The sequence below is a fragment of the Psittacula echo genome (genome assembly GCF_963264785.1).
Source record: "Psittacula echo genome assembly, chromosome: 23".
In the NCBI taxonomy this organism is placed as follows: domain Eukaryota; kingdom Metazoa; phylum Chordata; class Aves; order Psittaciformes; family Psittacidae; genus Psittacula; species Psittacula echo.
In genome coordinates, this window is record NC_137748.1 from 3,272,018 (window position 1) to 3,299,669 (window position 27,652).

A 27,652-nucleotide genomic window follows, 5' to 3' on the forward strand; every position below is an offset into this window, starting at 1 on the left:
ATTCTTAACATTATTTCACTTGGCTCATCTTTCACCGGCCGCTCGGCTGCTCTTTGGAAGGATAATGTCCAAGAAAACCTCCTAAGTGTGAAATAACATCAACAAATAATCACGTGAAGTCAAAGGAGAGAAGGAGAGCCATCCTCACTCGCTCGTGTCTGACAAGCATCGTTACCACGCTGAGCTCATTTCCAGACTCAACTGTTTCCCTTTCACCAACAAGAGATTTCACGTGTCGCTCTCATCAGAACAACATTGAGCTGTTTGCAAGTGCAGTGAGCTGGAAAGCCCAGGAGCAGCGCGAGGTCCTGCTCCGAGAGCTAAGGTGGCTGCTTGAAACGTCTGGACTCAGCTCAGTATCTAAGATGTAGTGATCTGTGTATGGGAGAGCTCTGGAGGAGGAGATACAAATGGAGCCTCTTGAGGCTGGGCGAGGGCTGGAAGCCTCTCTCTGTTACACCAGCGACTCTTTCACAACGCGTTCCTTATCCCATGCTTTTGCTTCTTCGGGAGCACCTTGCGTCTCCGAGCCGGGAACGGGCTCCAGACCGAAGGCAGGGGCTGCCTCCACGTCTGCCCCGCTGTTCCCGTACATCTCGTGCATTTTGGTGGCGATCAGACCTTCCTTCTCGGGTGCATCCTCGGTCAAGGCGTCCTCGTCCTTGCTGTGCCTGTACATGTAGGATGCCTGCTTCACCGAGCGCCTCAGGAGGTACCTCCGGAAAGCCCGCTGGATTTTCGTAGCACAGACTTCCTCGTGCTTCCGCTTCAGAGTGGTGGTGATGGGTTCATAGGAAACCTTCGAGGGGTTTGCGGCCATGAACTTCTCCTCCATGGTGGCCTTCAAGGCATCCATCTCTCCTGAGTCTCCCAGCACTTCCTTAGTCAGGGCAAAGAGGATATCCAGACAGTGGATTTTGTCCCCAGCAACCATTGGCAGGTCCATGGTGACTAGCTTGATCTTGTTCGGCTTGGGAATTCGGAGTGGCTCCTGTAAGGTGTCCACAAAGTCAGACAAGGTGCTGTACGCAATGAACTGGGTGGCATCAGGGTCAAACTTCTCCCAGATTTCATAGAACATTTCAAAATCATCCTCACAGAGGGGTTCACTGCTCTCCTCCGTGGCCACGCTGAAGTTCTCCAGGATGATGGCGATGTACATGTTCACCACGATGAGGAAGGAGATGATGATGTAGCTGCAGAAGAAGAAGATGCCGATGGATGGGTTTCCACAGTCCCCTTTCACTGAACTGCCAGGGTTTTCCAGGTCGGGGTCGCAGTCGGGAGGGCCGCTGTTGAGGATGGGGCTGAGGAGGCCATCCCATCCCGCCGACGTGGTGATCTGGAAGAGGCAGATGATGCTGTTCCCAAAAGTCTCGAAGTTGAAGATGTCATCGATCCCCGCCTCCTTCTTCACATAGGCGAAGTTGGACATCCCAAAGATGGAGTAGATGAACATGACAAGGAAAAGCAGGAGGCCGATGTTGAACAGGGCAGGCAGGGACATCATCAGAGCAAAGAGAAGGGTCCGGATGCCTTTTGCCCCTCGGATCAGCCGGAGGACGCGGCCAATCCTTGCCAGCCTGATGACCCTGAAGAGAGTGGGTGACACGAAATACTTCTCTATGATGTCTGAGAGGACGATACCTGTGAAGGGATAAAGAAGAGGTGAGTTTGCCATGCTCTGCAGCCAGCATCGAGAGGTGAGCTGGAACTACCTCACTCCATCTGCCAGAGCTGGGCAGGTACAGGCAGATGAGGCCACCCCTGGCGGCACACAGCTCTGCTCCTCTGGTGGCAAAGGGAACAGATTAAAACCCAAACTCTGAGCACAGACCCAAAGGTTCAAAGCTGCTGCTCCATTCCAGCAGGCAACATGGAGTCAAGGGGATGCCAGCACCAAGGAAGAGTGGGACACATTCCCAGCCCCTCGTCCAGCCTGGTGACATGGGTTGGCCTCACATCTGTCCTGTCTCAGGCTCCTGTTGGCTTGACCCTGCTCACAGGGCGGGTGTAAGGGGGTGGCCAGCGTCAGTGTCAGTGGGTGGCTGAGGATCAGCCGGACCATTTCCACTCGTCATTATCCAGTGGGAGCCTTGAGGAACTGGTGGAACCAGGAGGACTCACCTAAGATGGAGAGGATGACGACCACGAAGTCAAAGATGTTCCAGCCGATGGTGAAGAAGTACTGCCGCAAGGCGAACATTTTGAGCACGCACTCTCCGGTGAAGATGACGATGAAGACCAGGTTTATCTTGTAGAGAACAGACGTTTTGAGTTCGCTTTGATCGTCTGTTTCAACCATCATGGTCACCATGTTAAGACAGATCAGGATCATGATGACTATGTCAAACACTTGCTTGGTAACAAGGGTGTACACCATCCCTTGAAACTTGTTCTGCCGTATGGGCCGCGTGGGTGATGGTGGAGAACCGGAGGTGAGGTGGGCACATGGGACAGACACACACAAAACAAAAGGCAGAAGAGAAAGGGAAGAAGGAGCTGTATTTAAAACAGCGTAGGAGACATCAGGTTTGTGGCCAACACACAGGTCACAGCCCCAAAAGCTATGGGAGGAGGATACCCAGCACTTGGCAGGATGGAGCCCACCTGGTGACACCACAGCCAGGAAGTGCAAGCAGAAGGGAAGGCTGCTTTCTAATTATACCCACAGCAAATGCATCAGAGCAAGAATCAACACAAGGAAAAGGGCTCACTTGAGCAGTTGATGAAAACCAAACTCAAGTCCCAACTTACATATTGGCTGGAGCAGTGTTCCCTGCAGGAGTGCTGAAAGCTGAGCTTTCCCTGTGTCTAACTGCCCTTGGGAGAGGAGCTGGGAGCAAACCCTAATCCCTGCAAAAGGGATCTCCCCCTTGCCTTTGCCAGCACACCCAGGGCTGAAGAGGAGACCCAAAGGAGGTTGCCTCTCCTGAAGCCCCAGCTCTAAGCAAGGTCCTGTCTGAAGAGTAGCAATGGGGAGCCAGGACTTGGCTCCTTTCCCTGCAAATGATCTTCCCTAGAGCCCTCTACATTCACTTTGGGAGAGCTGGAATCTAAGTGCTCCCTCCCAGCTCCACTCCGGGCTGATTAACCCCACGTACCGCTGGCCTGGGGATGGGCTTCTGGGGTTTCTTGGAGCCGAGCTTCTTCATGGCATTGTAGTATTTCTTCTGCTCTTCTGTCATGAAGATGTCTTTGCCTCCAAAGTATAAAGGGAATCACTGCTGTTAGTCCTGGGAACTCGCCTCTTGCCACCAAGCATCTCTGACCACGCTCCTTCCCACCAAGCATCTCCTGCCAGGCTCCACCAGGCCCCGCTCGCTGCACTCACTCAGTGGAACCTGCTTCCTCCCTGCCTGCCCAGCTCACAGCACCCATGGGTGCTCACCCTGGCACCGTGATCTCCTCCTGCAGAGGGGAGATGCTGCTTCCCAGCTCACTACAGCAAGTGGGGCACCCCATGGTGGGGCTGATGGGGCTCAGCCCTGCCTTGCTGGCTGGATCCTGCTGCATCTTGGTGGGATTCGCTCAGCACAATGTGCTCCGTGTTACCCACCCTCCTCCTGTCTCCCCTCTCCGCCAGCCCAGGGTATTAGTGCTGTGCTGCTTGCTTGAGAGGAGAAGCTGGGTCACTCCTTGGTGCATGGAAAAGTGATGAGGAAGGGTCATGGGATAGGAACAGTGACAGCACAGGCATCAAGTGGTGCCTGCTGTAGCACAGGGAAGAGAGGACGCAGCTCCCCGGCCTCCTCCCTCTGCATCTGTAAGTGAAGTCCTCCATAAATGCTATGGCCAGGACAGCAGCCCTGGGTGCTGTTTGTCCAGGTCTCCGTGTTCACTGTGCAGGAAGCCACTAATAGATAAGAGCCATGGTCCCCCTCACCTCAGGGTCCTGCTGGTTCCCTCCATCCTGGCCCAGCACCCAGGAGGCAACAGTGGCTGCAGGAAATACTTATCTTTTTCTTCTGCTGGTTGAAGTTGTCGATGATGACGCCGATGAAGAGGTTCAGGGTGAAGAAGGCACCAAAGATGATGAAGATGACGAAGTAGATGTACATGTAGAGGTTGATCTCGTACATTGGCTGCTCCTCAATCTGACCAGGAGAGATGGCAAATGTGACTTTGAGGCTAACCCTCTCCAAAAGCATGGCCCCAAGCCACGAGGCCGGGGGTCACAGTGTCTGAACAGAGCCATGGGGTGGCTGCTCCAACACGTTTGGCAAATGCTGTGTGGGTTGAGTGGTCTTAAAGGCCTTTTCCAACCCAAACAACTCTGAGTCCCTGTGAGAGCAGCCGTGGGAAGGGACATCCGCATGGCACTGGCTGGCGGACAAGGATGTGCAATCTCCAATCCTACTGCATGGGCTGGGGAATAGGAAAGGATGCCCGGGTGCAGCAGTATCAGTGAGCAGACCTGAGCTTCTCCCCAAAGTCAGCTTTCCAAAGGATGAAATAAGCCAAGAGGGGAAAGGAAAAGTGGTTTAATTCACCCCACATAGGGGGGTGGCACAGCCTGGAGCCGCAGCAAACACTGCTCATCTCGAGGAGCATCGCTCCGTCCTGCTCTACACTGGAGCATCCCAAGGGGTCACCGCGGCTGCCCCCGGTTCAAGGAGCCCTCTTGGCAGAAGGCAGCAGATTTTCACGCAGAGCAGCTTCTGCCCCAGCTGCTGGGAGAGCCCAGAGCTATTCTGGGAGGGCGCTGGAAATGGCTTCTCTGCTGAACGCCAGCACCTGCAGCCGGGGCTGCTTCTGATGCTAAAAACAGGCAATGAAACAAACACATTGGGGTCTGTGGGTGTGTGGGGCTGAGCCCCATGGCCAGGATTGCTTGGCAGAGGAGGGCAGGAGTCCTCCCTGCTGCCGGATCGTGGCCGTGTGCACACATGGGAAGGGATGCTTTCTGGATGGATCACAATAGAAACAGCCCCTGCATGAAACTTCAAAATGCTCTGGTTTGCTTTGTTCCAAGCCCCTGCCACGGGCAGGGACACCTCACACTAAACCAGGCTGCTCCAAGCCCCATCCAGCCTGGCCTTGAACACTGCCAGGGAGACATAGAGGGCATCACCTGGCAGCAGGGTGAGGGATGAGCCCTCCAGCTTGGGGAGGGCAGAGCAGGGATTGTGGACCACGGAGCTGAAGCTGAGAGGGGTTCACTCAGCCCTGGATGTATCCCGGTGGGGTGGGAGCCTGATGTGGGGCCAGGCTGCAGCTGGGATGCTGGTGACAATGCCATAGGTGGCATGGGGACAAGCTGGCTGCCCTGAGGCTGTGCAGCAGGGGAACTGATCCGATGGGATGAGCTGTTGGTGCTGGTTGTGACATCCCTGCTTGTCCGCTCACCTCACGCGAGTCCACGGCTGCGTACATGATGTCCATCCAGCCCTTGAAGGTTGCCTGTGGGAACAGCAGAGAACAGATTCACTGGGAGGTGTTTGGGGCTGGGGAGGGAGGTGATGGTGCATGGTGGGGTCTAGTCGGGGGTTTAGCTCTGAGCACGCTGCTGTGGGTTCTCCCTGGGGAATACAGGAGAGGGACCACGAGCTGGATCTCTGGGTTCTGATCCTGGCGGGGTGGAGAACTCCGCTGCATCTTTGACAGGCTTCTGCTGCTGATTTGTTAAACAAAAAGCCTGAACCTCTTGTTTCCTGAACCTGATGGAACAGCAAACCTGAACAGGAAGCTGCAGTTAAAAGCTGCTCAATTGACTTGGGTTATGCTCTGGTTCTGCAGCCGCCAGCTCCCCTGGATCTGAAGATGGGATCTCTCAGCCCACTCACCAGCAGAGCCCACACCTTCAGCTGTGAGCAGCTCCCCTCCTGCTTGCCTGGCTCAGCCGTGGGGGGGTCAGTGGAAGCACCGCTGCCTTCACCCCCTGCCCTGCAGTGTTCACACCCACTCCTTCCAACCGCCACCATCCCCACACCTCCGGCACGTACAGCATCCGAGCCTTTCATCTTGGTCTGCTGCAGGTGGGGGAAAGCAGGCATGCGTCCCTCCTCGCTCCTGCATTCCCTGCTCTGCAGAAGACTTCTTGCAGCCCCAGGGTCGGTGCTATCTGTACTCATCTGTGGTTCCCTGTGACACTTCCCTTCCCCTCCCATCTTCTACCCTGTCCCTTTCCTCCTTGGCACTCAGGTTTTATAGAATGGTTTGGGCTGGAAGAGACCTTAAAGCTCCTCCAGTTCCAACCCCTGCCACGAGCAGGGACCCCTTCCACTGGAGCAGCTTGCTCCAAGCCCCTGTGTCCAACCTGGCCTTGAACACTGCCAGGGATGGGGCTGCTACAGCAATGCACATCCTGGAGGGATGCGGCTGCCTTCGTTACGTACCACCTGCAGCAAGGAGAGGTATCCCAAGCCCACGTTGTCAAAGTTGACCTTGACGTTGACCCATCTGACCTCGTTGGTGTAGAGCAGGGCCATGCAGTCGCTCTTGTTGTTCACGATGCTGATGTCGAAGAGCTCGCCCGTGGTGGTGTTGACGCAGCGGTAGTACTTCCCTGCAAACAGGTTCACCCCCATAATGCTGAATATCAGCCAGAAGATGAGGCACACCAGCAGGACGTTCATGATGGAGGGGATGGCCCCCAGCAAGGCATTCACCACCACCTGCAAGGGGAGAAAACAGCTTGGACAAGGAATGGACAAGGATGGATCCCGGATGCAGGTGACTGGTACCACGTTGCTTGTCTGCGTCAGAGCCAGCAGCGCACTGGAGGCACCTACCCGCATGCCTTCAAATCTGGACAGGGCACGCAGTGGTCTCAGCGCCCTCAGTGTCCGCAGTGACTTGATGGCTCCCAGCTCCGAGTATCCCAGCCAGTTCGCTGTCAGGCTGACAAGGGAAACCTGGAAGGAGCAGCCCAATGGATCAGCAGCTCCTGCCCTTCCCTCGCTCCCCAGCACTCCCTCAGCCTGGTGGTCAGTGTCCAGACTTAGGACTCGCATCGAGCCTTGGGCCCCTGGGGTGACCGGCACCTGGAGAATGTCCCTGCCTCTTGAGTGTGAGTGGAGGTGACAGGGAAGCAGGAATACTGCATGGAAGGAATGGCCTGCTCTGTCACGGAGCATCTGGGAGACCCTGTGTCCCTTCACATCTCTACTAGGGGCTGGTAGAACACCATGGGCTTGGTCCTGGTGTAAGCATAAAACAGAAAGGGTTTGAAAGGGTTTCTGCAGCCAGGGTAAGATGTGGCCCTTCCTTTGGAGAACCATTGTTTTAAGCAATGGTCTAAGCCCTCGTCCCACAGCCGCTCCATTATCCTTTAAAATACAATATGGGTTCATTTCCAGCAGCCTGCTGCAAGTCCCCAATGCTCCCACATCCCCTGGCTGACTGTGGCTCTAGAGGTGCTCAGACAACACTCACATCGACAATGAGGAAATCCAGCCAGCACCACGCGTTGGTGAAGTACACCTTGAAGCCATAGGCCACCCACTTGAGCAGCATCTCAATGACGAAGACGTAGGAGAAGACTTTGTCGGCGTACTCCAGGATGGTGCGTATCACCTTTCGTTGCTCGATGTAGATGTCCTCAAAAGCCTGGAAGAGGCATGGAGCTATGTGACAGTCATTCTTCCATTAGACTCGCTGTGGCTCAGTGCAGCCACATCCTGCCTGCATTGTCCCTGCTTTCCTAGGGCTTGGGGCAGCTTGAAAACGTGAGAGCCTAAACATGGGTGGCATTTACGGATGCCCCCGATCAGCTTGGGGTCTAGCTCTTGTTTGGAGCTACATGATCTTTAAGGCCCCTTCCAACCCAAACCGTCCCAGGATCCTATGAAATGCCCAGCTGCATCACGAGGACCCCAACCTGCACCTTTGGTTGCTTGGTAGCTTTGGAAATGCTCACAGGACTTCGGGTTACTGCTGTGTCCGCATGGCACGTAAAACAGAAGCAGTCAGAAGCACCCGCAGTGTCCGGGTGTCGCACAGATGTTCCAGCTCAGCTTTCAACTCCAGCACTAGCTACAGCCTCAGACACCCCCAACCATGAGTTATGGTAAAGTGCCTCCTACAGCCGGTTATGGAGGCAATGAGATGAGGAACCATCTGCATAAAGCTGAATGGATGGTGCAGATGCGTCATGGTTGACATTAAGAGCAGGAGGGGAGGATGTAGGTGGTTGTATCCCCTTGAGCCCATGGACCACAGCTCGTCATGGATCTGGGGAGGGTTATGCAGGGGTGACTGCACCGATGCAGGGCAAGGGGAGCATGTTTAGATCCCCTTGAAGGCTGTACCTTGGGCAGACCTGAGCTGGAGGGGGTTTTAAATCACGCATCTGCCCACAGCTGTGTTATCCTGCACAGGAGACAGCGAGGCGATGCCCAGGCCCTGGGGGAGCTGCTGCAGAGCAAACGGGGCAGGGGGAAAGGTGGGACCCACCAGCGCCCCGCTGCTGAGGAGGATCATGAAGACAATGAAGGTCTCGAACCAGTCGTGCTCCACGATGCGGAAGCAGGCTTTCCGGAGGTTCCACCATAGCCTCCCTCTGTCGCTGGTGATGTCCACATAGAGGCAGGGAAACCTCTTCACGCAGGCTGGGGATGGGACAAAGAGCTGGGGGTCACCTCCTGGCCAGGGCGTTTCCACCAAAGGGGCTCTATTCGTAGTTTATTGTCATTTTAAGCCCTCCCAGAGGGAGGCTGGAGCGGGATCCTGCTGTGCTTAGGGGTGGGTTTGCAAGAGGTTACGCTGCAAGCATTGCTTTGGCAATAGCCCCTTCCCCACAGGGTGCCCTGCCCCGCTCGGTTCCTCACCTTCGGTGAAGCACTCCTCGGGCTCATTGCTCTCCTCAGCTTCTTCTGCCACCTCCTCCTGCTCTGGCTCCGGGGGCTTGTAATCCACGGTGCTGCAGAAGGACGACGCGTTGTCACTGGAGAGAGGGTTCTGCAGAGGGAGGGGAGGGCTCAGGGATGCTCCTGGGCTTTGGCTGCCTGCAGCCACCCTCCAGCTCCTCCTGCTGCACCCAGAGACCAGGCAGCACTGGGGGAGCCAGTGATGGGAGCCCCTCGCTTGAGGGCTGCTCTGAGTCCCTCTCCAACAGCCCACAGTGAAGCTGTTGGACCATCCAGGGCTGCAGCCCTCGGGGGATTGATGGCTCCTGAGCTTGCACAAGCTTTGCTTTTCATCCAGGCTCAGAGGAGCAAAGGTGCCCTGACCCCAGCCTGTGGGGCACTTCCAAGCACTTGAGGAAAGAGCAGATCCCCAGCCCTGCCTGGGGGTAGGCAAGGAACCAGGTCTTGGATGGGTGTCTCCAGTGCAGGATGGCGCTGGCTTGCATGGGAAGGAAGCAATCCTCCCCCAGGGATGCTGGTGCTTTCAGTAGCACAGAATCCCAGACTGGTTTGGGTTGGAAATGACCTTAAGCTCATCCAGTTCCAGCTCCTTGCCACAGGCAGGGACACCTTCCACTAGAGCAGCTTGCCCGAAAGTAGTGCATGAAGGAGCTGCTCCATCCCCCAGCACGCAGGGAAGCCCCTGAGGCACCACCATTGCCTGTAGCTTCAGGAGACATCCCTTTGAGAAGACATTGCTGTGGGGGGCCCTTGCAGCCCTGCTGGGGACATGGCCCGGAGGAGCAGGGCACAGCAGCAGGAGGTGTCAGCTGCTGGCTCTGCAGGAGCAGTGGGGCTGGGGGGGGAGAGGAGGGGCAGGGAGATTAGGAGGCCTCGGCATGGAGCCAGGCAAGTGTGACCCCAGGGAAGGACACATGGAAACCATCTGCCCCCGGGACAAGCCTGGCAAAGGCACGAGGTAGGGATGAAGCCGTGCAACCGCCCCAGAGGTCAGGGGAAAGGTGCCCAAGAGGCTCATGTAACCCAGGAGCTCTGTGTGCTGGGGCTTAGGGCAGGTCCTGCCCCCCCTGGACAGGGACAGGGGTCACTGTGCTGGTCCCATTGCATGGTCCCTGAACCCCATCCCTGGGCAAGGTCCATCACATGCCTGGTGCAGCATCTCCAGCCTGACTGGGTGTTTCCACCCAAATCCAGGGTGGAAACAAATCCCTGTCCTTGCCAGCACTGAGCACCAGAATTCAGGTGCTCTGCACCCAGACTCCCCCTGTGACCCCATAATCACAGAATCCCAGCCTGGTTTGGGTTGGAAGGGACCTTAAAGCTCATCCAGCTCCAACCCCTGCCACGGGCAGGGACCCCTTCCACTGGAGCAGCTTGCTCCAAGCCCCTGTGTCCAACCTGGCCGGTTGAGCAGGCACTGGAGCTGCTCTAAGGTCTCCCCTTCAGGAGCCTTCTCTTCTCCAGGCTGCCCCAGCCCAGCTCTCTCAGCCTGGCTCCAGAGCAGAGCTGCTCCAGCCCTCGCAGCAGCTCCGTGGCCTCCTCCAGCCTCACAGCTGCATCCTGCGGCGCAGCTCAGCCCAGAGCATCCCCGCAGACATCGCCCTGCCCATAGGGATGGGCTCCGAGGCACCCTTCCCGGGCAGAGCCCTGAGGCACAGCCCAGGCACCCACAGCCCTGCGGCCCCCTCGCTGCTCCGCGGTGCAGAATTGAACTCAACCATCGGGATGTGGCAGCGCCGGAGGAGCGCAGCGGGTGCGCGGCGTTGAGCCGGGCTTTGGCTCCATCTGGAGCTCATCGGAGGCACCTGAGCGCACGGAGCAAGCCGCAGCCTCCCCCCGGCCCGGCTCAGGCCTCCCGCCGATGAGCACCTGATTTCCAGCCCTCAGCGCGGCTGCTCGGGCAGGTCTGGAGGAGGGTGAGGGCCAACCCTCAGCCCTCCTGCTGGCAGCACCACCGGGAACAACCGCAGCACCTCCCCTCACCCGTTCCCTTGCTCCAGGCAAGTTTGTCCCTTCCCAGCACAGCTTAGCAGCACCCACGCTGCACCTCATCCACCCCAGCCGCGCCATCCTGAGCAGGAGCAGGGATGGAGCTTCCCAGAGGCTCCTCTGCTCCCGGACAGATGCGTTTGCCACCGATAATCAGGATAAAGCCCCGGGCTGGAGATGTTCTGTTACTCACACAAAACCCCTTCCATACTGATGCAGTTGCTCCTCTCCACCGTGCCCAGGCAGCCTCCCCAACTGCCCTGGCCTTCCCCAGGGCTGCAGTGAGCAGGAATTTCCCATCCTCCTTCCTGTGTCCGCTCAGGCCTTCCCAAGTTTCTGACATCTCCCCAACACCTTCCCAGAGCATGAGCCCTGACCCGAGTCCTCTCTGCACCGCGACGCAGCAGTGCCCATCAGCTGTCTCATCAGCTTTGGATCCAAACTCTGTTGCTTCATGTTCACTTGCGCTAAGCTCCTCCATCTGGTTTCATGCCCTCCCTCATAACACTTTCAGAGGCATTAGCAGTGGATCCAGTGTTGGAGCCATCAGCAGATTTCCTGGCATCAAATTCCTCTTGAACGTCTTTAACCCCAAACTGAGCGCTTTGGCCCTCTGGCATTAGCAATAACCCCAAGCCTGACCCAAACCAGCCCAAACCCCTGCTTGGACCCCTCCACCTCCACGTTACACTGGAAATGCCAGGCTGAAAACCCCCAAGTTTGCCCTACGCCAAAGAAGCTCCAAGTGACCCAAACCAGCGTCCTTTGGGCAGCACAGCAAAAACAGGTCAATCCCAGGTTTTGGGTTGAAACCCCTCCACCTGCCTCTCTTACCTTGGCATCCTCGGTGTCGGACTGGGTGCTGGTCTCCTCGTAGAGGTCAGACTCCTCGGAGGCAATGGGGACCTGCACCGTCAGGTTGGGGTTGTTGATGAAATTCATGTGGTCCAGTTCATCCATGAAGAAGTGCTCTTTGCCAGTGATGCCATCCAGGTATTCCGACTTGGGCTCCTGGCCGGTGTCCACATGGTTTAGCACAGAGTTGTCCGTCTTACTGGGCTCTTGCTCTTCCTCTGGGGCCACCTTCTTCCCCTTCCACAACCTGCGGAGCAGCGTGATGACAGAGGTCTTTACAAAGTCGATCCCCCTGGTGATCCTGCCAATAGCGATTTGCAGGTTGTTCATCTCCCCGTCGTCATCAGATGCTGCCAGGCTGTCAGCGCTGAAGGAGCTCAGCAACAGAGCCAAGAACAGGTTCAGAACCTGGAGGGGACAAAAGCAAATACCAGCACTGACGGCCAGAACCAACATTGCCCCCCCTGGCAGGGTCCAGTCATGGCTGTGGTGAAGACCCCTTCATGGAGCATGTCATGGGACCCTGTCCTCCCATCACCCTGCTCTGGGGACTGCAGAGGTGCCAGCCCCATCTCCTGGAGGACATGGACATGCTCCTCCTTCACTCCTCCCTGGGCTTTCACTGTCACCCCAGCTGCTTGGGTACCAGTCATCGCTTCAGCCCCTCTCAAACCACCTTCCCTGCGGGTCCATCAGCTCTCTGGTAGCTCAGATGCCCCCCAAGCTTCTGAGGGTCTCCAGTGCCCTGTAGCCATGGAGGAGCTGAAGCCATAGCAGTAACCTCATCCCTTTCTCCATGGAGCAGAGTGGTCTCTGGTAAATGGTGTTTCACCTCAGAAAAAGTGCAAATGCTCTATCTTGAAGGGTTTGGGGTGGAAAGGACCTGAAAGCTCCTCCAGCTCCAACCCCTGCCACGGGCAGGGACCCCTTCCACTGGAGCAGCTTGCTCCAAGCCCCTGTGTCCAACCTGGCCTTGAACACTGCCGGGGATGGGGCAGCCACAGCTTCTCTGGGCAAGCACCGGCTCTGCTGCTTCCCTGTGATACTTCAAGCACGTCCCTGGGGCCGGGGCAGCCTGGCCTGGCACGGAGCAGCAGCGGGAAGAGGAGCGGGACGGGCTCCCCCCGGGGCACGGGAGCTGCGGCAGCCCCGGCCCCGCAGTCGCTGCTCGGAGCGGCGGCGGGGCCAAGCCTCAGCTGTCGGTGTTTGCGCCTCCTCGTGCCAGCAGCGCGTCTGAGAAGGGAATCAGCTCCTGCCCAAGGTCACCGCTGTTTTCACACGGCTCATAGCTCCTGACATAGCGCATCTTTAAATACGTCCCCGCTATCTCCTCCGTGTAATGCGCGCGTTAAGCACCAATTACAGCTAATAGGGGCTGCTGGCTCTGGCCTTTTTGGACAAGGAAGCTGTTCCCTTGTCACCCGACTGACTTCCTCCCTTTCCCCTTAATAACCCCAAAGGAAATGCTCAAAGTGCCATTAACAGTAAAGGACTACCCGGCATCACCTCATTCCTCTGCAGGGGAAGCGGGGCGGAACAAACACCTCCCTGCAGCCGGGACAGGCTCCAGGGCTCAGAAACACCTGAGGCACAGCCAGGAGCGCCTGGCAGAGAGGACGGGCAGGGCAGAGGTGGCTCTGCAGGTGGTTGTGGTGTGTTTCTCCATTTAGCTTTAAATGAGCCCCTTGCAGCGGCACAGAGCACAGCGGGGGCTGCAGGGCTTGCCCTGAAGGCCAGGATTCGACTGGGGGGGGGGGCTACTCCTCTGGCAGCTGAAATCCCTGCTGCCCCCAGGGCTTCTCCAGGAGGCTCCCGGAGGGGCTGCCCTAGCCCAGAGACTGGCTCCACAGGAGGAAACGTTCCCAGAGCCCCTTCTGGGGGGGTCTGCAGGGAGTCCCCACTGAGACTCCCAGTCTCCAAGCCCCTGCGCTCTGCCTGGAGGCTGCTCCTGCTGCTCGCGGTGTGTACAGGAGGGTTCTTGCCCTTCAGATGAACGGGCTCCCCCTTGGAAGGTTGCGGACTGTTGCCGGGTGATGGGGTGCTCCCCCCCCAGGCCATGCACACACATCAGCCCAGCACAGACCCTGCGACACCCCAGGGTGAGAGCTGCAGCGGGGGGATCTCTCCACGCTGCTGTGGGGGCCAGTTCAAAGCCCAGATCCCTGGCACAAGCCAAGGAAAGCCAAGCAGCACCCAAACTCTGCCTTTCTGCCCCCAAAGCGGGGCGCTCTGAGCTTCCCTGACCCGAGCTATGGGGGGGGGGGGGGGGTGTCTGGGTTTCTCCCCACGGCTGCTTTCACCCCTCTGGGTCCTGGTGCCGGCCTGGTGCCAGCCTGGGCTGGAGCAGGCATCCGCTGCGGGGGGGCAGGCGGCAGCAGCTCCCTGGGCAGATAGGTTTTCAAAGCAGATTCCAAAGGGTTTACACAACCTTGGCAAGTAACAGGAGCGATCCGGCAAGCGGCCGCGCTTCCCTCCCCTGCCTTCTCCTTAAGGAGGGAGAGCAGGGCCTGCAAGGCTGGAAAACAAGCTCCGGAGCTGCCAGCGAGAGCGTGACCAAGTTTAGAAAGGATTCCGTGCTCGCCTGGAACTTGCGGACCTGCAGCGCTTGGGTTAGAGCAGGAAGGGCAATGGGAGGGTGCTGGTGAGCAGGGGTTCACCAGGAGCCCCCGTGCTGCAGAGGGGTCCTGCATTGCCAGGATGGCACCTGGACCGTGGTGAGGACAGGGATCTGCAAAAGCTTTCCAGGGGGGTCTGGTCCCAGAAGCACCCAGGAGCAAAGGGTGAGCTGGGTCTACCGCTGCATCCCTCCCTCATCGCGACCGCTGCATCCCTCCCTCATCGCGACCGCTGCATCCCTCCCTCATCGCGACCGCTGCATCCCTCCCTCATCACAGGAGAGTGGGGAATGCCAATTACATCTTTACTTCTAATTTACCTTCCACCGAGGGTGCACCCCAGCTCCAAGACTCACCACGAGGTTCCCGATGACCATGACCATCATGAAGACGATGAGACACATGGTCTGGCCAGCCACCTCCATGCAGTCCCACATGGTCTCGATCCACTCCCCGCAGAGGATGCGGAAGACGATGAGGAAGGAGTGGAAGAAGTCATGCATGTGCCAGCGGGGCAGCGTGCAGTCCACGGAGATCTTGCACACGCACTCTATGTAGCTCTTCCCAAAGAGCTGCATCCCCACCACGGCGAAGATGAAGACGATGATGGCCAGCACCAGCGTGAGGTTCCCCAGGGCACCCACCGAGTTGCCAATGATCTTGATGAGCATGTTGAGGGTGGGCCAGGACTTGGCGAGCTTGAAAACCCTCAGCTATGAGGAGCAAGGAGACAAGGCATTGATTTGCCTGGGGGTTTCATTGCCACAGGATTGCAGCAAGGTTGGGATTAAACCTTCATGTGGCAGCTTTATTAAGGCAGGAAGGATTAAATACCCAACCGCTTGCAAAGAGCAGACTCTGATTTTCCTGAGTATTCAGCTTGACTTTTGGTGCTATCATTAACAGGGGACAGGTTGGTGACCACCACAAAGGAGGCTGAACAAACCATCCTCCACCCTGGTGGCAACTGCATCCAAACCCCAGGCACACCTCATCCCCAGGCACGTACCAAGCGGAAGGAGCGGAGCACTGAGAGCCCTTGCACATTGGCCAGGCCCAGCTCCACCAGGCTCAGGGTGACGATGATGCTGTCGAAGATGTTCCAGCCCTGCTGGAAATACTCGTAGGGGTCCAGGGCAATGAGCTTCAGAACCATCTCTGCCGTGAAGATCCCCGTGAAGACCTGTGGGAAACAGCATCCGGTCACTTCACTGTGAGCCAGCGCTGAGGCTCGGTGTGGAAAGGTCCCTTCCAACACAAACCAGCCTGGTTTGTGTCCATGATTCTGTCCAGCCCCAGCTGGGAACAAGCTCCCCAGGTACTGCCCAGTGGGGCTTGCAAGGCCAGGCTGGGAGCACTGGTGGGCAGACACAAAGGTGCACGTTGGGAGGTGAAACTAAACGTAAGGATTTCGTTTGCTATAACCCCATTTGACCGCTGCTGGGCCTCAGGGATTCCCAGCCCCGGGAGCTGGGGCTGTACATCCTGCCCGGAGCCGCTGCTGTCCGCAGGAGAAGCCGGAGCCACCTCTGCAGTGTGAGCGTGCTTCGGGCAGCAGCGATTAATCCCCTTGTATTTCCTGAATGAAACCAGAGACAAAGCAGCTGTGTGCTGAGCGTCACCCTGCCTGCTGACACCCTGCCCGCGCCGCTCCAGTGCCCATGCAGAGAGGTCCCAGCAGGGCAAGGTGGCAGGAGAGGAGCTGCTGAGCGCTCCCACCCCTTTACCTGTAACCGAGGAAATGCCTGGCAAGAAGTGAAGTGTTTCTGCAGTCAGCGAGTATTTGAGGGAGTGCAAGTTACAGAAACCTCGGGAACCCCCCTGGATGCAGCATCTCCTGTCATTGGCCATAGACTTACCCAGCCACAGAAAGGGCTCACAGACTGGTTTGGGTTGGAAGGGACCTTAAAGCTCCTCCAGCTCCAAGCCCTGCCACGGGCAGGGACCCCTTCCACTGGAGCAGCTTGCTCCAAGCCCCTGTGTCCAACCTGGCCTTGAACACTGCCAGGGATGGGGCATCCATCCAGGGAGGAGATGCTGTGATCAGACCCCGCAGCACTTTCTCAATAGGGGGAGGTGATTCAGGGATGCTCGAGTGCTGTTCAGGGGACACCATGGCAGCAGAGGGGATCTGCCCACCGGGGTGGATGCTGTGGCTCTGAACGGGGATGCCCGTAGCCGCCTACCAGGTTCCCAACGCTCAGCACGTTCTCAAACTCCTCCGTCATGGGGTAATGCTCCATGGCCATGAAGAGTGTGTTGAGCACAATGCAGATGGTGATGCCCAGGTCCACGAAGGGGTCCATCACCACCAGCTTGACAAACTCCTTCAGCTTCCGCCACGGGAGACAGCAGTTCCACACCAAGAACGTGTGGGCAAATTTATACCACCAGGGCGGGCACTTCTGGTGAGCTTCCTCCAGCTCTGAGGGCACGAAGGGAAAATGACATCAGTGTAGGCTTTATCCTGTCCTCCTCCTGGTGGGGCCAGCGCTAACCCCCTGAAGGAGACCTCTGCTGAGGTCCTGAACCAGCCCTAGACCACCTATGAGTTAAATATGGGAGCTAAAAGGAGGAGCCTTCCCATGCCCAGGCAGGGTGATGGTGCTGACCTCACCCTCCAAACCTGGGTGGAACATCAGCTAACCCAGGGAACTGCGCGTCCAATCCTGCTCTCAGCACTTGGGCGGGATTTGAGGTGTCTCTGCCACACTGAGATTGCAAAGACACCCAAGGGAGCTGCCATGGGGCTGCCATAGCGTTTGGTTGCCCCTTCTGACAGAGGACAGGGCTGAGAAGCCTCTTATGGCTGAGTCCATGGTACTTTTTGCTGAAGCTGAGACAGCAGCTCTTGGGAGGCCACTCAACAGCTCCCAGCTGGCTCTGGAGACTGCTGTGATCAACTGCAACCCCATTCATTTCCATGGGATGTTGCATTATTGCCTCTAGGAATCATCCCAGTGAGTCGGGATGAAAATCCTTCCTTGAGCATCACTGCAGTGACCTCATGTGGAGACCCCAGGTCCAGAGCCAGCCCTTGCATGGGGCCAGAGATTTGTGCCAGCCTCTATCACTGGTGTGTGCTGAGCACCCCAAGCCCACCAAGGCACCCAGGCTGGGGCAGGGCTTACCTTCCACAGCGTTGGAGAGGACACTGGCGGCGCTCCCCACCCTCTTCTCAAGGCCTGGCCCATCCTGGTTGCCTACAGAGAGGTGGTTGTGGTCAGGTTTCTCCAGGTCATTGACTGGCTTGAACTGCAAGGAGAGGAGGGCACAGGGGGTGAATGCAGAACGCTGCAGGGTGTTTAATGCACTTACGGGTAGAGCAGGCAGGAGAAAGGGCATGGTCTGGAGAGACATGGGAGCTACAGGCTGCAGAAAGGCTTGTAGGACCCAGCCCACAATAAGCTGAGGGTTTACTGGGGTGGGCACCCTCAAGGAACAGTGGAGAGAGTCAAACACTCACATCAACCACTGTGGCAGAGCGCTGCAGCACGACCTTGGGGATCACTTGCCCATTGCAGTCCTTTGCCTTGTCCTGGTCACTGTTGAGGTCTGAGTCTCGCTCCTTCTCAGCCACGCTGCTGGGCAGGGAACTGCTGCTGGACCTCTGGTCCTGCAACTGCAGCACCCACATCCCATCACCCCGTGTCTGCAGCCATCGGGAGCCACATCCCATCACCCCGTGTCTGCAGCCATCGGGAGCCACATCCCATCACCCCATGTCTGCAGCCATCGGGAGCCACATCCCATCACCCCGTGGCTGCAGCCATCGGGAGCCACATCCCATCACCCCGTGTCTGCAGCCATCAGGAGCCACATCCCATCACCCCGTGTCTGCAGCCACACGGAAGAACTTCTGCCCTGTTTGCTGTAGCTGCTTTGCCCTCACTCAGCCTTATTCTCTGTCTTCTCTATTCCTCCAGGTGCCAATAAAGAAGCATCAATCCTTCATAAGCCTGTGGGCAACTCACTGGTTAAATAGCCTGGGGAACCAGCCACAGCACCAGCTTTATGCCCAGCCCTGGATTCCCCATCCCTGGGGCAGGGCTTTGCTTAGACCCATCGTGCAAGCAGCAGCAGCCAGATAAGAGCAAGTCACTTCCTCAGAGGATGTTGTGGCTCGGCACTGATAGGGAATGAGATAGAGGTTCTAGAGTAAACCATTGCTCTGTGTGTCTCTACATCAAGGAAGCTGGTCTTTTGCCCAAACTAACAGTTGGGTTTGCAGGGATGTTCCCGAGGGATGCTGCTGACATAGACCAAAAGGAGGATTAGAGATGGAAAGTGGCAGTATCAGACATCACAGAAGCTTTTCCCCATGGTTCTATAGGCATGTTGTGCTGAAGAGAGACTCCCAAGGACTGGAAAGGGGCTAAGGTAACACTTGAGGCCACAGTGGAGCAAGTGCCTCTTGTCCAGACTGTGCTTTTACCAAGAAAGGTTGGACCAGATGATCCTTGAGGTCCCTCCTAACCCGGTATTTATAGAATCATGGAACAGTTTGGATTGGAAGAGACCTTTAAGGATCATCTGGTCCTTTCCCACCACGTGTGGCTTGCAAATGCATTGAGCTTTGCTGCAACCACCCTCTCTTCCTTGAGCACTTCTTTCATACCCTGATCATAATCTCTGCCAGGTTTCCTGCTCCTGATGTGCTGTAGGAATATGGATTATTATATATTATTATAATTATTAATTATTATATATTATTATTAATATATAATATATTATTATATATTATTATAATTATTAATTATTGTATATTATTATATATTATATATATACATTATAGTTCTGGTGCCTTTCATGCCTCTCTTCCTTTCAAGCACCCCACCTCTGTGCTGCACCTCTGCTGCCTCCCAGTGCTCCCTGGGAGGGATTTGGGATGTGGAAATGCATCTTTTCAGCCTTTCTTTCTTCTCCCACTCAGGATAATATCTCAACTTTTGCTGTGAGCCCCAAAATACTAACTCAATTGTTATCCTTCCCTAGTATGGCCCAAATTCGGCTTATTCTTGGATTTTACATGGAGGCACCGCCACGCTTGTCACTGCCTCCCCTTTTCTGCCCCTGTTTCTAAGGTCCCTCATTTTGGCCGCCACCCTTTGCACCAACCGTCTTCTCTTGCTCCTCTTGCTGCTTCTTCAGCTGCTCCATGAGCTGCTGGAATTCCTCTTCCTTCTGCTGCTCCTCCAGCAGCGTGGCATCGTTCTGCTCCGCGTAAGCCATGGCCACCACCGCGAGGATGAGGTTGATGAGGTAGAAGGAGCCAAGGAATATAACCACCACGAAGAAGATCATGTACGTTTTCCCTGCTGCACGCAGCGTCTGTGGAAAGAGGAGGCTCCCAATGGAAGCTCTTGCACCAGGGCACCCTCCTGGTTGTGGTTCTGCGCTATCTGGTAGCCCAAGGGCTGCAGGAATATACGGAGATGGGACCAAACTTTCATCAGAGATTCGCTTTGCTGTGGCTGGAGCTGATGTCTCTCAGCCCCCAGTTTCACCCTTGGGCCATGAGCGGCCTTTCTCTAATGGTAGGGATCTGGGCACAGCCATTCCCTGAGGACACGCGGAGCCTTTAGACATAGGCTTGCTTCTATGTAAACTGTCTCTGGACCCAGAGTGAGCTGGGATTTCATGGGGTCTGCATCTTCTCCCTAGAGGATGACTGAGTGCAGGGGACAAGTGGCTCTTCCCCCTCACCTCAAGCCAGGGGTGTGCTATATACAAGAGGCACTCTCAGAAAGCCCTGACTTTGATGATCCAGCTGACAGCACTCCTGGGATTTACTATGGGAAATACACAGCACTGCTCAGGTTGGACAACTGCATGGGATTGAGCCCACCTCTGCTGCTCCTGGCTGGACCCATAAACCACAGGACAAGGTCCCACAGGTTTCCGATCAAGGGACTTTCTACCCATTCAGGATCAGGGGCAGCACAAAACGAGAGGAACCTTTGCAGAGGGATGAGGATTTGGTGCCTACCAGCTGGAAGAGGTTCTCCCAGAAGTCCTGTGTCATGAGGCGGAAGAGGGCCAGGAAAGCCCAGCTGAAGGTGTCGTAGCTGGTGTAGCCGTAGTTCGGGTTCCTCCCTGCCTTCATGCACTGGTACCCTTCAGGGCACTTCCTACCAAAGGAGCCGCAGGGGCAGCTGGATGGAGACCCTGGTGCTGCCCCTCCTGCTCCTGCAGCGAAAGCCTCCATCCCTGGAGGTGCTGGGATGCTTTAGGAGACCTTTCCCTCACACGGATACAGTCGGGATGCCCGACAGCTTCCCCAAAGCTGGTACATTCCGCACGCCTGGACCCGTTCCCCCAGGCTGATACGGTCGGGATGCCTGAACCAATACCCCCCCTCCCAGCTGATACAGTTGGGATTCCTGAACCAATCATCCACAGACCCACATTCCCAGCCCTGATCCTGTCCCATCCCAAGCATCAGTGGTCCCACAAGCTGCGCTGGTGTCCCTGTCCCCTCCTGGGGAGCCAAAGGGCCACCAGCATGAGCTGCACTCACCCAGCATCGCTGCTGTTCCCGCAGAGCAGGGCGTCCAGCGCTCCCTCCAGGAAGTAGAAATTGGCTTTGGGTTGGGGAAAGAGCAAGACATCAAATCAAAGCTCAGACATTGATGATCACATTCTTGGCAGCTCCTCACTGGCAGGGCAATTCCCAGAATCCCAGCGCTGGCCACTGGGTTCCTATCTCCTCTCTGCTGACTTTGCTGTTTGCATTGAACTATTTGGCACCAGCTCAGAGAGCTCACTCATGGCATTGTTTCACCCACCCAACCACATGGCTCCCAAGCCAATAAAGAGCTCCAGGAACAGGCAGGCTGGCCAGGGCCAGGTCCCATTGGAAGGTGGGTTAACACGTAGTCAAAGGGCTGGTCTGCTTTGCTGGGAAAACATGGAAAACTGCAGGGCATTCCTAGGGAGCACCGAGGATTGCAGGGGTCCCAGGAAAGCCTGGAGGAGCTGCTGCTGCGCCATGGCTGTCACCTTCCTCCTGCTGCTCCCATCCCAACCAGCTCCTACCTGTGGGGAACCCCCCCCTGCTCACAGACCAGGGCTCCTTAAAGCTCCTCCTTAGAGCTCGAGTCCCTGAGCCGCGGGAGCTGCCACACGGTGCCACTGCAGGTCACCTCCCCCAGGGACCCATGGAGCTCCTGGAGCCTCCCACCCCAGGACACAGCTAAAGGCAGCAGGATCCCATCCCGGGCATCACCCGGCACAGCCCTTCCTGGAGCATCCTCAAATCATCCCTGGCTCCGGCTGGCTTCTTGCCACCAAGCTTTTATTCACCCTATGTGGGCTCATCGAGGAGTGAAACTCCAGGCAGGATGGCTTTGTCCTGGCCCCAGGAGCTGTCAGTGTGAAGGCACGGCTGCAGGGTGCTGTTGCTGTTTGCACTGCACTCATTAGATCCCAAATACTGAATGTGCACCTCTACAAAGAAGCCTTCCTGTAATTAATGCCAGAGCTACTTGCACAGTTGGACATCTTTCCCTCTGGTTTTCAACCCAAAGTCCCATCTGCTCCTGGAAGGCTTGGTATCCCTGTTGTGATCAGCCAGAGGAGGCTGTGCCCTCACGAGCAAGTGCAAGAGATGGAGACACCGTTTTGTCCAGGCCTTCTCATGGTGAAACCTCTCTGGAGGACTCCAGCTTGCCCATGTGGACTGCGTTTTCCCTGACAAAGAGGATTTCATCCCATCTGTCCACCCTGTGATTGTGCACAACCCATTTTACCCACTGGTCACAGCAAACCATCTTGGTCTGAGATGGAAGAAGAGCAAAGAAACCAGGAGGAGCAAACCAGGCTGATGGGTCAATGGAGAAGGAGCTGCACAAGCATTTACCTTCATCATTGATATAGGCCTCAAAATCAAAGGTGCTGTTGCCGGTGAAGTTGCCGGTGAAGTTGCCGGTGAAGTTGTCGGCCGTGTCAGCGCTGAAGTTGCCGTAGAGCGTTGCGTTGGCCATGGTGTCGGTGTCCAGCCCCAGGTCCTCCAGCAAGGTGTCATTGAGGGGCGGCCACCGCACGCACTTATGCCGCAGGTTGCCCATGAAGAGCTGGAGGCCGATGAGGGCGAACACGCTCAGGCAGAAGACGGTGAGGATCATCACGTCCGAGAGCTTCTTCACCGACTGGATCAGAGCCCCCACGATGGTCTTCAGCCCTAGGGGAGGTGTCACTGCTGAGCTCATCGCCCATTTGCACTAATACCCATTCAACATCTCAACCCTGGCACTGGCGCCGTCAGCAGCAGGGACAAAACTGAGTTTATGGCTCCAAGGAACGAGCAAAGCCTGTGGGTTAACAGAGCCCATAAACACAACATGAGAACAAGCCCACTTAAGGCATCTCCAAGGAGCTCTTAAAACAACACATCTGGCTCATCAGGAGCTTTCCTTGGCCAAAAGAAGTGAGAGCAGCTTATTTGAAGATGTGGAATCAGCAGGACCTGAGCCAAAAGCCATGTGGAAAATAAGGATTACCTTATTTCCTCTGTTTTCTCTTAGAGCTGTCAAAAGAACAGGGAATTGATGTGAACTGTGGGAAAACCTGAGCTCAAGGAAAGGGAAGACACAGAGAGGAGACCCCTTCTTTAAGTCCCACCTGGTATCACGGTGATGGTTTTCAAGGCACGGAGGACACGGAAGGTTCTGAGAGCAGAGATGTTCCCCAGGTCCACGAACTCGGTAATGTAGCTGCAGGCAGGAGAGGAGAGGGCTTCAAGGGCTCTGCAGACAGGCACCTACACCCCTGTTTGTCAGCCCTCCTCCTGCCCCCATCCCACCACACTCACGCCATGGAGATGACCATGAAGTCCAGCCAATTCCACGGGTCGCGCAGGAATGTGAAGTCGTTGATACAGAAGCCTCTTGACAGTATCTTGATGAGGGACTCAAAGGTGTATATCCCGGTGAAGGTGTATCTGAAATGGGAACAGTGACCATGGGGATGCTCACCCGGGTCCAAAGGCCAGTTCAGGATGAGGTTTTGTCTGTCCCTGACAGCAGGACCATGGTGGGAAGCTGAGCTTGGGGGTCACAGGCAGCTGGGTTCTTGGGGTGCTTCACCTTGCAGGGCAAGTTGGGATATCCTGAGGTACCAACCCCTTTGGGGGCTTCTGCAGCACCTCTGATCCTGCTGATCTCCCACCACCACCATGCTCTCTGCAGAACCCTGCTGAGACCCGACTGTGCAGAGCCACAGCAGAACACGCTGCATTTCCCCCTCTCACAGGGGCTGGTTGCCCATGTTCCTTGGATCTGCTCAGCCTCGCCAGACTATCACTGCTGACTTGTCCTGACCCAACCTGCTCTGCAGTGGTCTCCTGCCACAGGGAACCCGCCAGATTTTGGGCACCTCTGAAACATTCCCACTCTTTGCAATGCCTTTGCAGAGCATGGACATCCCTTCTGAGATCAAGCGGGCCACCAGCATCTCCCAGGGGCCCCTCTCCTCCTCTGAAGGGTGCCTGCATCCCAACACTGCTCTCTCAGCCTTGCCCTGTCCCTGTTGAGCATGGCCAAGCCGGGATGCTCCATGGCTGGGGGAGGAGGCAGGGGCTTACTCCACGTTCTTGGACCATGCCGGGGGGTTGCTCATCGTCATAAACACGCAGTTGGTTAAAATGGTGATCATGATGAACATGCTGAACAACTTAAAGCCTGGTCAAGGAGAAACACTATGGCTGTGGCCTGGATTCCCCCTTTCACACCGTTACGAAGCTCTGCTCACGCTTTCCTCCTGCTCCCATGCATGGTCCTGGCCCTTGCCCTCCCTTTCTGCTCCCCTCCCCATCTCCGTGATGCTGGTTCTGCCTCCCCTTCTTGTCCCGTGCTCCCTCCTCTCCATCACCCCAGGACACAGCTTTCCCCACTGGTCTGATCCTCTGCCACAAGCACCCCATCTTTTTCCTCCCGCCGCCTGGCCACCAACCCCTGCTGTCACCACAGCTCTGTGGGATCACCTCCCACCCATCCTAGTGTCCCTCTTGCTCCTGGCATCCGTTCCTGTCGTCCCATCTCTGATTGTCTCACACCAAAAGCCCCAGCACTGACCAAATCTCCTCCTTCCTGCCCTGTACCCCAATGTCCTGGTTCACCTGCCTTCCCTCTCCCACAGCATCCCCAATTCACCTGCTTCCCAAATGGGACAGGATCTTCTGACCTGTAAACATTTTCCTTCCTTTCCAAGTTTTGCCAGACCTCAGAGACCTCAAACCTCTTCCTGGAAGGCTCCAACACTGGAATTTCTTCCCTTTTCCAACCAAACTGATTCCTTCCCTTTTTGACCAAGACCGAGCTCTTGATGCCACCCAAAGCTGTCAAACACCCACTCCTCAAGAAGGGTCCTGGCCATGGTGGGGGCCAGCCCAGGAGATTTGCTCCCCACACCATTGGGAAACACCTCTCCCTGCCCTCTCCCAGGGCTGTTTGCACTCTGAGCATCAGGGTTTGACCTGGCAATGGAGCAGCACCACAGAGGGCAAGGATATGAATGGATAAGCACTTTGATGGCTCCTCTGCGGATGGGGTGGAAGGGCCCCAGCAGGTAGAGGGCAGGGGTTGCTGAGAAGCGGTAGATGCACTTCCCTTTGTTGAGGACTATGAATGTCTGTGGAGAAGAGACAGGAGGGAGATGGGTTAGCTCCTTTGTACACCCCAAACCACCCATAGATCAAGTGCTGCCATTAGAGGTGAGACCGCTACGTGTGCTTGGGATCTCCAAAGGCCGAGGAATGGATGCTCTGCTTTAGAGAAGCAACCAGAGCAGCCTGGAGCTATAGAACACCAGGATGGGCTCAGATGAGACCCTGGGGCATGGTTGAAATAAGAGGAGGTGCATGCTTTGGCCTTTTTCTTGGACACACATTTAAAGCCTACGAGGACACGGGAGAACCCTTCATCAGGGACTGTAGCAATAGGACAAGGGGTGATGGGTTCAAACTGAAACAGAGGAAGTTCAGGTTGGATGTAAGGAAGAAGCTCTTTACTGTGAGAGCAGTGCGACACTGGCACAGGGTGCCCAGAAGAGCTGTGGCTGCCCCATCCCTGGCAGTGTTCAAGGCCAGGTTGGACACAGGGGCTTGGAGCAAGCTGCTCCAGTGGAAGGGGTCCCTGCCCGTGGCAGGGGCTGGAATCAGATGGGCATTAAGGTCCCTTCCAACCCAAACCGTTCTATGGTTCTATGAAAGCCAGCTCCACCCATGGGCTAAGCTCTGCCCCTCACCTTCTTGTCCTTGTAGAACGGGTCCAGGTCCTCCAGCGGGGTCCCGATGAGCTCCAGGGGGGGGTCACCATAGATGAGGGGCAGGTTCTTCCCGGCTTCCAGGTCGCTCCTGGGTTTGATCTCTTCCTCCTCGGGCAGCTCCACGTGCTGCCTCTTTATCCGGAGCGCCTCGGCCTCAGCGATGCGCTGCTCGATGGCAGCCAGCGAGGCGGGCGTGAAGGGGCGCAGGTTCTCGATGCCCGGGATGTTAAGGCCGGCCATGCTCTCATTCTGCAACCAGGATGCCGGCGCCCAGCCTGTGGGGACACAGGGGGAAGACAATGCTGGGGTGGGATGCTCAGCCCCTGAGCAAGGGGATGGAAGGGTCTAGGCAGTGTTTGCAATGGGCTTTGAACTTGCAAGGAAGATTGTTATGCACTGTATGTGCTCCTCATCCAAGACCCCAATTCAGCCTCCAAGCAAAAAGCACCGCCAGGTTAAGCATCCTATGATATAGAATCCCAGACTGCTTTGTGTTGGAAGGGACTTTAAAGCTCATCCACTTCCAACCCCCTGCTATGGGCAGGGACAGCTTCCACTAGAGCAGTCCCTGATAAACGGTCCCTCTCCAGCATCCTTGCAGCCCCCTTCAGACACTGGAAGCTGCTCTGAGGTCTCCACGCAGCTTCTCTTCTCCAGGCTGAGCAGCCCCAATGTTCTCAGCCTGGCTCCACCCGGGAGCTGCTCCAACCCCTGCCCATCCTCGTGGCCTCCTCCGGACTGGCTCCAGCAGCTCCATGTCCTGATGCTGGGAACACCAGCCCTGCTCGCAGATCCACGGCAGGAAGAGGAGGCCCGGGCTGAAGCACCGCCGGTGCTGCTCGCTCCGAGCTCCCGCCCTGCCATGGGAGGAGGAATGAGCACAGTCATGGGGGTGCAGAAACCTGAGCCGGGCGGTGATGGCTGGAGGCAGCTGGAGCACAACCGGGCGCAGGGCACTGCAGGGCGCTCGGGGCGGCAGCACCCGGACAGGGACCGTGCTCCGAGCCCTCGGGGAGCCCGGGGCTGCTGAAGGGGCCGAGCCTGCGGAGCGCGGCCATGGCCCAAAACCGCGCTGGGAAAGCGCTCCCAGGAGACTGAGGCTGCCCAGGCCAGCGACCTCCTGTGAGCCCGCTTGAGGCTGCGGGGGAGATAAAGCAGCACCCAGCAGCGAAAGAGCTCTGGAAAGAGGCCCCGGCTGCACACACAGCCCCAGCCCATCACAGCACGCTGCCATCACAGCCCCACTGCTTGCTATCTGCGCCCCAAAACCTCCTGGGACACAGCAACACCCCCCACCAGAGGCTGACTGCCCACAGCCCAGCCCTCCCCACCCTGCCTTTATTCATGCCATGAGGACACCCGGGGTGGGGTGGGATGGTGCAATAGGGAGCAGCTGGGACCCCAGGGTTTGGGGATGAGTCATAGCCCAGTGATGGGTTCTCGGTCATGTGTGTCCCAAGTGCTGCTGCGTCCATCCCTGTGCTCCCTATCCCTGTGGCAGCCCTCTCCTCACCCAGGAGCCCTGCCATGGGTCTCACTGTCCCAACCCTGCTGCATGCCCCGTGAACCCTTCCATAGTAGGTCCCTTCTCCACCCCTGCATGTGTTAAATAGGTACAAACCCCAAATCAGACTGGCCAGGAGACCCACTGCCAGCAGAATGCATGGATGTTCAAACCTTGCCCAAGGGTGAGGACACTCAGTCTGGTCAGGACAGCATGTATACATCCATAGAGGACAGGGAGCTTTATGGGGTGCTTAAATACCAAAGTCCTTACGGCCTCTACGCTCCCCACCTCTGTACACCTGAAAAACCCCTTCTGGCAGGTTCCCAGGGATGTCAGAGCTTGAAAAGTCCTACAGGGGTTGCATAGAACCATGGAGTGGTTTGGGGTGAAGGGACCTTACAGCTCCTCCACCTCCAACCCCTGCCGCGGGCAAGGACCCCTTCCACTGAAGCAGCTTGCTCCAAGCCCCTGTGTCCAACCTGGCCTTGAACACTGCCAGGGATGGGGCAGCCACAGCTTCTCTGGGCATCCTGGGCCAGCGCCTCAGCACCCTCACAGGGAAGAGCTTCTGCCTAAGAGCTCATCTCAGCCTCCCCTCTGGCAGGTTAAAG

The 27,652-nt window shown here is 56.9% G+C and overlaps 1 protein-coding gene across 1 annotated transcript; it reads right to left on the reverse strand.

Annotated features, from left to right (window-relative positions):
• Window positions 1-454: 454 nt before the first annotated feature.
• Window positions 455-25,804, reverse strand: SCN4A (sodium voltage-gated channel alpha subunit 4; the record flags this gene model as incomplete). The annotated part of the gene is made up of 25 exons (XM_080633634.1): window positions 25,514-25,804; window positions 24,762-24,898; window positions 23,853-23,933; window positions 23,082-23,210; window positions 22,892-22,983; window positions 22,131-22,451; window positions 20,790-20,853; window positions 20,259-20,400; window positions 19,388-19,600; window positions 17,736-17,891; window positions 17,401-17,524; window positions 16,456-16,694; window positions 15,279-15,452; window positions 14,626-14,982; window positions 11,634-12,062; window positions 8,772-8,901; window positions 8,398-8,552; window positions 7,378-7,551; window positions 6,735-6,857; window positions 6,339-6,617; window positions 5,350-5,403; window positions 3,956-4,097; window positions 3,105-3,202; window positions 2,128-2,398; window positions 455-1,647 (listed from the first exon to the last, which is right to left on the reverse strand). Exons 1-25 carry the CDS (start codon window positions 25,772-25,774, stop codon window positions 455-457), a joined length of 5,538 nt encoding a protein of 1,845 aa, XP_080489760.1. The 5' UTR covers window positions 25,775-25,804.
• Between the last annotated feature and the right edge of the window lie 1,848 nt (window positions 25,805-27,652).